General features: G+C 38.0%; 1 protein-coding gene across 1 annotated transcript in view; it reads left to right on the plus strand.

Moving 5' to 3' along the window:
* Positions 1-8,722, plus strand: part of LOC150075682 (intracellular coagulation inhibitor 1-like) — a 30,912-nt gene extending 22,190 nt beyond the window's left edge. Inside the window, exon 2 of the mRNA XM_090388618.1 lies at positions 7,525-8,722. Within this exon, the coding sequence (XP_090244744.1) occupies positions 7,525-8,722 (1,198 nt within the window). The remainder of the gene's footprint in view (positions 1-7,524) is intronic.
* Positions 8,723-9,083: the final 361 nt, after the last annotated feature.

Genomic DNA, 9,083 nt, shown 5'->3' on the forward strand with positions numbered 1-9,083 from the left:
CTTGTCATATTCTGTAGATTACTCCCACTCTCATTCTTCCTTTGCTTCCGACTAACTGACACCACACAGATTCTATGCTGCCAGACGTAATTTCAGACACAGCGAAAGCTCTTTTTGCGCCCAGACTGCTTTTGATAAGACGCATGACAACCGCCCAATCTATCTTTCCTGAATGGTAACCGGAAGAAACAGAACATGACAAAACAGAACATGAAAAAACGGAACTTGACAAAACAGAACAGTGAAGAAACAGAACTGTGACAAAACAGAACAGGGGAAAAATAAAATATTTATTTTTGTCGTATCTATTTATTTATGAAATATCCATATATAAAACAAAATATGTAGATATTTCATAAATAAATAGATCCACAATACTGCCATGATTCTAATCCTCAAAAAGCACAGGCAAACGTTTTAAAGGCTAGAATGAAGCAAGATATAAAGGCAGTTGGTGCGACTCCGAGGAATGCTATGGGAAATATTTTATCAGAAGTGAATAGGGATGTTTTGGAACACTTGCCAAAGCAATCCTCACTCACGCGAAGTCTTTTTAAACATAAAGGAACTACTTATATTCCCAATCCAGCTACAACTGATTTTCCTATCCCAGAGAAGTATGCTGACCTCATTTTGTATGATACGGGAGCTGATGACCCAGAAAGAATATTGGCAATTGCGAATGACGATCTGCTCTCAGAATTAGAGAAGGATGTCATTTATGGAGACGGAACATTTGATAAAACACCTAGCATGTTTTATCAGCTGTATACATAGAATGTTAAGATTGGCAGTTCATATCCTCCATGTATTTATTTTCTTTTGCAAAAAAAGAATATGGATACATACAACAGAATGTTTACATATTGCAACAATTGGTGCCCAATATATCACACCCCAAAAGATTCTGCTGGACTTTGAAAAAGCATGTATGTCTGCTGCTCAAGTTGCTTTTCCACAAGAAGAAGAAAAAGGGTGCTACTTTCACCTTTGCCAGAGTGTTATTAGGAAGATCAACAGTGTTGGCTTAAAGGAAGTGTACGAGTCTGATATTGACATGAAGTTGAAACTGAAGTCCTTACCTGCTCTCTCCTTTGTGCCAATACCAGATGTAAGAACTGTCTTTGACTAACTAGCTGCTACATTTCCGGATGAGGATAACTACAATGAAGTTCTCACATATTTCTTCTCAACCTACATCGAAGGAGTTGCAGGAAGATCACCTCTCTTTCCAATTAGAATATGGAATCATTTTGAGGCTGCTGCTGCTGCTGAGAGATGTCCTAAGACTACAAATTGTTGTGAAGGTTTTCACAACGCCTTAAACTCGTTGTTTCATTGTAGTCATCCAAGCATTTGGAACCTATTAGATGGATTAGACAAGAATTTGGAACTTATTAGAAAGATTAGACAAGACAATTAAAAATAAGTGTTTTATTTTTCCCCAGTTCTGTTTCTTCACAGTTCTGTTCTTTCAAGGAACCTTCCTAAATACATTATACCGTACATAGCGGAACTCGTCATCCCCAATCCGGGTGACACCATGTCTCTGTTAGCCCTATTACGTCAGCGTTAGTTTTCCTAACCAGAAGTTCAAATTCAGTCATTTTATTGACAACAACTTTACTGTTAGACACAGTAAAACTAAGTAATCTTCTATAGTTTACTACACCTCTTGAAGTTATCGATGTTTGTATCCCAAGCTTTATCCCCCCCCCCCTCATTTGAAATGCTGCTACCCTCGGAACGTCTTATCAACATCGGCTGTTGTGACAACAAACAAGTACTGTATTTTGAGGTGAGTGTAAGCATTACTTTGACATATATCATCAGATAAACGCAGATCTAAATTACCTTTTTCCCATCTAATAGTTTCCCTAAACCCTTAAGGTATCCTCAGTGATATTGGCAAAATCCTTTCAACACCTTTAAGAGGAGAGTACGAAAAATTCTCTGAAAGAGGGATGAGGGAAAAGCAGAGTGGCTTCAGAAAAAGTAGATCGATCAGTGATCTAATTTTTTCTGTGAGTAAAACGAATGTAAAATTTCTGTGTGTGGCTTTTTCGAATATTGACTTTTCCATACAGTATCATAGAGTAAAATGAAGAAAGTTATGGGGAGTATTAAGGAAACAGGGAGTAGGAAGGTCGTTGGTAGAGAGTATTAAAAGTTTATACAGAGGGATTGAAAGCTGTGGTTGGAACTGTTGGAAAGACAGGCGTTTTGAAATTAATAGTGGATTGAGAGAAAGAGTTGTGCACCCTCACCTCTGTTGTTCATGCTAGTAATGGATAAAATATCAAATTGGTTCCTTTGACCTGTTGATCTTTGAGCCTTGTTACAGGCATTCTCTCAGGTATGACGATCTGGTATGCTACCTGTAACTCTAAAATGTTGATGGAAATGATATTCAAGTGAAATTTGAGTCAAATGGACCGAGCGTCAATGAAATCCAGTCGTTTTGCAAAACCCAAATCCTCTGTTTGCATCTTCACGATGATTGGACTGTTAGTAACCCTGGATATAAACCCCGTGTGAAAGTCCTGAAATACTGGAGGTAACCATCCAGGTGTGAACCAACGTAAGTAGTGGTTGAGATGTGGTTTCCATAGCATGCAGAGGAATGCCAGTCCCTCTGTATTACCAGGAAATACTAGGAAATATATGGCTCTGCTCAACTTCTCTTACCGGAGACTTGAAGTGATGAAACCCATGTTTAGTCTCCAGAGAAAAGCTCTGGTAACCCCTCCCTCATCTCTTTCGTCATGCATTGATGTCGTTTGAGGTTATGACGAACATCATGGCAAGGTCCAATCTTCCTTACATTTCGAGGGTACAGTTCGAAAACTTTGTTGCCATCATCATATGTTAATGTATATACGGTGGCAAGCGGGCAAGCACCCATCTCCACCCAATATCATGCGTCAAAATGAAGAACCACTAATAGGCCAATAGTGCAATGTGTGTAGTAGTTTGAGTAAAATAATGTTAAAAAAAAAGCTTCATAACTACCAGGAGGCATACAAGCGTGACTGCCCCTGGTGCCCGTAGCCAAACCTGGATCAGCTCTATCGGTATAGCCGTAGTCTAGTGGTCAGGCGCGCGGGTGCATGAGTACACGTGCCTTGAGTGACCGGGGGTTCAAGCCCGTGACTGCTGAATACGGTACTGTTTCTTGTATTCTGTCTATCTTGTGAACTCCTTTGACCGTTTGGTCTTACAATGAACAGTCGTACAATACATGATCCCAACTTTCCTCATTATGACCACAATTACAATTTGGCTGGGTTTCCAAACCAAGATCATATAACTTACTCCTTAAGGACCCAGGTCCAATTAATATATAAGACGTCAACATATTAGGGAAAAACCAACTATTCTGAGGAGTTTACCAGTAATCTTCTTTTTTCCCCCTCTTTAACTCCCACTGTCACATTAGTTACTCCAAGACATATCTGTATGCTTTTCCTTAAATAGTAACAAAAGGCTGTATGCAACAACTGACAGTCTAACGATAATGCAATGACTTGCAGAGCATTTGTTGACCCTGTCCTGCAAGCTCTTACCATTAACAACAACATTAATCTTTGAATTGACATCAACTTACTTCAAAATTTGACATTGGATATTCTCCCATACAAAATCGAAGCCGCGTAGGTTACAATTGGAATAAAAATAACTTTATAATATAGCCTTAGAACCCTCTTATTTAATCCCCACTCAGTTCTTGTCAACCTTACAATAGTTGCAGTATAATTCTTAACTTCTTCTTAATAATCCAAGTGTGGGAAAAAATATAATTTATCATCTAACAGAACTCCTAAATATCTATTTTGAGATACCAATGGTACCTGCTTTCCATTTATAAGCAACCTAGGGGTCGTCTATAATCAAGTTTCCCTTTGAGCAACATCATTAGTCTTGCTCGAGGAAACCACCAATTTATTATTCGTAGACCAATGCAACAGAATGTCAATTATATCAAAGCAAACAAGATATTTCTTGGCTAAATGCCTAAGTGTATGAAGGAGTTTGTTTATGCATGGTTAATGCACACACACGGTAAAACGGTGCAGTCTGGGGGGCGGTATCCGCCGAGAATAAGTCACAACAGTCTTCTCCATAGGTGAAGCGTTACTTATTCGAGGTAGTGCAATACCGTGGTAACTCGTTGTGAAGGCATTCACAATATGAGATATAATTAAAACTACCTTGGTAGCAAAAATGATGTGTGTGCATTACCCATGCATAAACAAACTCCTTCAATTGTAAAGCACTTATTATTCAGCCTAAATTAGATTTTGAACGCTAATAGTAGAAAACTTGCTTCTTCTACAAACGGAAATTCTTGTTTCTTGCGAAAGTTATTAGCCACAACTTCTGTCCATTGTGCTCCCACCACTATTAAAACCTGATAGTTCTATTGTCAACTCAGCAAAGATAAACCTGACCTACTTTTCTCTTGTCACTTCCAGTACACTCCATTCAATACCTCCTGGAATCTTCTTCTTCTAAAGATTGTTAAAGGACTTTTAAGCAGCTTGAAGCCAAGAGATATTTCTTCCTTTTTCTCAAAACCTGTGCTCCAGGGCTTACTCCTGTTCTGTTTCATATTTTTCACACTTTCTTATTCCACTCGTATTCTGCTTGAAAATTTTCTGAAATCCAACCAGTTCCTAAAAAGGGTGACTTATATTTCCCTTTCAATGATCGTTCCATTGCACTTATCTCTGTTCTTTGTAAAGTAATGGAGAAATCCATTAACTCCCAACTCCTGAACTATCTTAAAACCTTCCATCTGATCAATGATCGCCAATATGGAGTCCGTCACTGGCAATCCATTGATGATTTATTGGCTTCTGTTACCCACTTATGGATAAATTCAGTGATAAAGTTTTGTGAAACTCAAGCAGTTCCTCTTGACATTTCAAAGGCTTTTGATCGTGTTTGGCACAAAGGTCTTCTAAATACACTTCCATCTTATGGATTTTCGAATCTCTCTTTTTTTAACTAGGTATCCCGTTTTCTCTCTGACCGCTCACTGGGTGATGGTAGACGGTTCTATCTTCTAACTTCTTCACTAATGCAGGCGTTCCCCAAGACTAAGTTCTTTCTCCCACTCTTTTCATCTTGTATATTAATAACCTTCTTCCACTGACCGGAAAACCTGTCCATAGTTTTGCTGGTGATAGCACATTGCATTCCACCTTTCAATTTGAGAAACTTGCCCTGCTCAAAGAGATTCAACTTCTCGAATATCCACTACCAATTCCTCAAATGCTGATCTCCAGGTAACTTAATTTCAGACCTTCTAAAACTCAGTCCTCTCATATCTCGCAAAAGAATTCTTCTGCTCCTATTCTTATCTTCGGTGATTTCACATTTCCCTTATCTACTTCTCTTGGCATAAGCCCATTACAAATATCGCTTCCTCTGCATCTAAAAAACTTGGTTTTCTCTTTCGCTCTCGGCGTAGCTTTTCTTCCAAACAGCTGTCCACTCTGTACAAATCGCAAATCCACCATGCCATGGAATATTGTTCCTACATCTGGGGCGGGGCCCCTAAAACCTCTCTCAGGCTTCTTGATTCCATTAAAAAGAAGGCAGTTAGGTTAATTCATGATCAGTCTCTCTCTCTTCCAAGCCACTTCGAACACGTGTCACAACCAGTCAACATCTTTCTCATTTATCCCTTTAGCTTCTTTTCTTTGGAACAACCTCCCTTCACATTGATGATGTATTTCCACAAAATTACATTATTCAGAAATTCAACTCTGATGTCAACAAGTATCTTCTTTCTTCTTCTCAACCTTCAACCCACGAAGTACTTAAATACTACGTTTTAACACATTTCCTGTTTTGGGTTTTCATAAAAAAATGGTATGGAGAAAAAGATTTCTACAGAAAAAATCAAGTTTACTTTTGTTGATTTATGGGATGGGACGGAGGAGGTACAGGTGCTGTAATAAAATGGATGGAGAAGGCAAAGAAATTATTTAAAATTCATGAATGATAAGAGTAACGGAATGAGAATGCTGAAGGAGTGGAGAGGAGGTGATTAATATCTTTGTTGAGAAAAGAAGACAGAGGCAGCGAATAGTTTCAGGTAGTATAGTGGAAAAAAGAAAGGGAGACTTGAGTAGGAGATATGTAGAAGAGCAGATCAATGAAGAATGTTTTATAACTGTGTGAAAAGATCTATTTTTGAAAAGTACCAATAATGGCTATGGATCTCTATCCTGGGTAATACGGGAGAAGGATATTATCACAATTCAAGCGATGGAAATGAAGTTTCTGATTGGTTTTGTTTGGAAAGAACAGAAGAGATAAAATAAGAAATGTGGGCATTGGGAAGAATGTTGGTGTAGAACGACTGCAAAAAAAGATTCAGAATACAAGACTGAGATGATTTTGGTCATGTAACAGATAATGCAGGATAACAGACTGCCAAAGAGGATGTTAGAAATGGAAATGGATTATAAAGCACCAAGAGAAGGACCAAGAAGAGGTGAAGAGACAATACGCTTTAGCCGGGAGGAACTGGAAAGAGAGGAACAGTGAGAAGATAGGACTAAATGGAAAAGACTGGTTTCCTTATCGACCAGGTAAGAAGCTAGAACGACGATGGATAAAGCAGTAACTAAGGAAGAAGAGTAATGATACGTTAAAATATGTATTGGTCAGCCGCTATATGCCACACTTCCTCTTATGATCATATAAATGAAATAGTTCTTTTTACGAATTATTATTTTATTTAACTTTGTTTATGGTTGGAGATTTTAGCTATGTGATCATCTTATGCTAACACACCATTTATGGTACTCATTGTTAAACTTCAAGCTTAATATCGTGAAGCGTTGTGGGTTGCATGAAAACCAATCCCATGCAACTTCCTACAACCAATTGCCGCAGTCATGGACAGCCTTGTTGATATCTGGGCTTCAGTGTCAAGCTTTGGATCCCCGGTTCAGATTTATGCCAATCCCTGTCCTTCAGTGTTTTTGGCATACTGTATTATGATTTATCTGCTGTCACCTTCCATCTTTTCACATGGGATACCGCTGACTTTGAAAGGTCGAAACAGTCTGCAAGAATCCACTGAAAATTACTGGCTTACTAATGGTACTCTTTTACTAATGGTACCACTGGTACTTTTTTGAAACCCTTAATAGTTTTACTGAGTCTCATACTGAATCTGCATGAATGTGCCAGTTGGATGAGCACATTCATGCAAAATATTATAGGTTCCTACATTGTACAATAAAATGCAGTCTTCTGCAGTTCAGTTTCTTCATCATACCAATGTATTCATTGTAGATTATTTCCTTTGGCTTAAGTTTAAATTGTCACCGACTGTGCTTTTATATCACAAATTACTGAAAAGCTAAGATCCTTTACAAGCACATCACGATGTTCACCTAACTCTAGTCTTTTACAAAATTAGTTTCTGTTTTAATAAATATTGTCTCAAATAATTTTATAAATAGATACTTAAAACATAAATCTTATGTTTTCTTGTTTCAGGTCTCCAGAAATTGCTTTTGTTGTTCTGCTCTGTAGTCCCGTAATCTGGTCGAGTTTATCTTATTTCCACTGGGAGTACTACGAACAGTTCAACAACCTAGTGAACAGATCTACAACCCCAACAGCTACTGTAAGCAACTCATTGGGTTTTCAACTATACAGACATATTTCTGGCACCGAAAATATCCTGTTTTCTCCCTTCACAGTGACTTTAACGCTTGGAATGATTCACCTAGGTGCGGACTCCAATAGTTCTCAGCAAATGAACAGTGCAGTTCATTACAATGTCAGCTTACTCCACCGAGAAATGCGCGACCAGCTAACATCCCTGTCCAACACTTCTTTTCATTCAGCGTGCACTTTGGTTTCCGACGACCGCTTTCAAATACTTCCGACGTATCAAGGATTGATTCAAAGGTACTATGGGTGCTCCTTGCATAAAGCCAATCTTGAGAATAATAGCGATTTGGTGAAAAGGATAAATTTATGGGTAAACAAAACCACTAACGGATACATACGCCAAATATTACGACATCCACCTGCATCATCTTTCAGTCTTCTACTCTTAAATGCTGTCTATTTTCGCAGTACGTGGATGAAAAAGTTTGATGTTAAGAAAACTAAATTAGTTACCTTCTACAACGAAGGCAAACTACCCGTAAAAGTTCCTGGCATGCACCAGACAGCAGTTGTTCATTATGGCTATTCGGTAGAATTAGATACATTTGCTTTGGTGATGCCTTACCAAAGTGAGAAAATTGCGATGATTATCCTCCTACCAAGGGACCGGAAGGGACTGCAAAGACTAGAAAATAATCTAAGTGAAGATACTTTGGAAGACCTTATCAGTGTGATGTATGAAACTGATGTAGATATAATGATTCCCAAGTTCCGCATCGAAAGGGACTACAATTTCGTTCAGGCTTTAAAAAGTATAGGAATAAAGGAAGTGTTTAGTTCCACGCAAGCAGACTTGTTGTCGATGAGCCCAAGCAAAGGACTCTTCGTGTCCTCTATTCTTCAGAAAGGTGTGATTGATGTGAACGAATATGGAACAGAAGTGGCAACAATCACTGAAGCCACAGTTGAATCCCTGTCTTTAAAACCTTTGTTTCATGTCACCCATCCCTTCCTGTTCCTTATCCGTGACGAAACGTCTGGGATATTCCTGTTCCTGGGACGTGTAATGCAGTTATGAAAAACTAGTTAATAACTTTATACAGAATGGTATTAAAATTTGGCTGATTGACCGCTTTTCGGTTGGATCTCTTTGTAATGGACAAAACAGAAACTGCAAAATCACTCGTTTGAACCTATGTGGTCGTTCTGGAATATAAATAGAAATTTTATTTATTTATTTAATAGTTACAAATAAATTTTGTTTACGAATAATTCAGAGTGTGGTTCTTACTATGAAGGCTTGATGAAATAAAAAAGTATGTTTTGTAATATTATTTATTAAAATTAATGAAATCATTTAAACCAGTAAAATAAAATTATGTAATTAATTTAAAAAAACGTAACGAAGACACAAGCAAAATGCAATACTTTATTCGTAT

This window comes from Mastigoproctus giganteus, chromosome 14 (genome assembly GCF_048544385.1).
Source record: "Mastigoproctus giganteus isolate SK-2022 chromosome 14, ASM4854438v1, whole genome shotgun sequence".
In the NCBI taxonomy this organism is placed as follows: Eukaryota; Metazoa; Arthropoda; class Arachnida; order Uropygi; family Thelyphonidae; genus Mastigoproctus; species Mastigoproctus giganteus.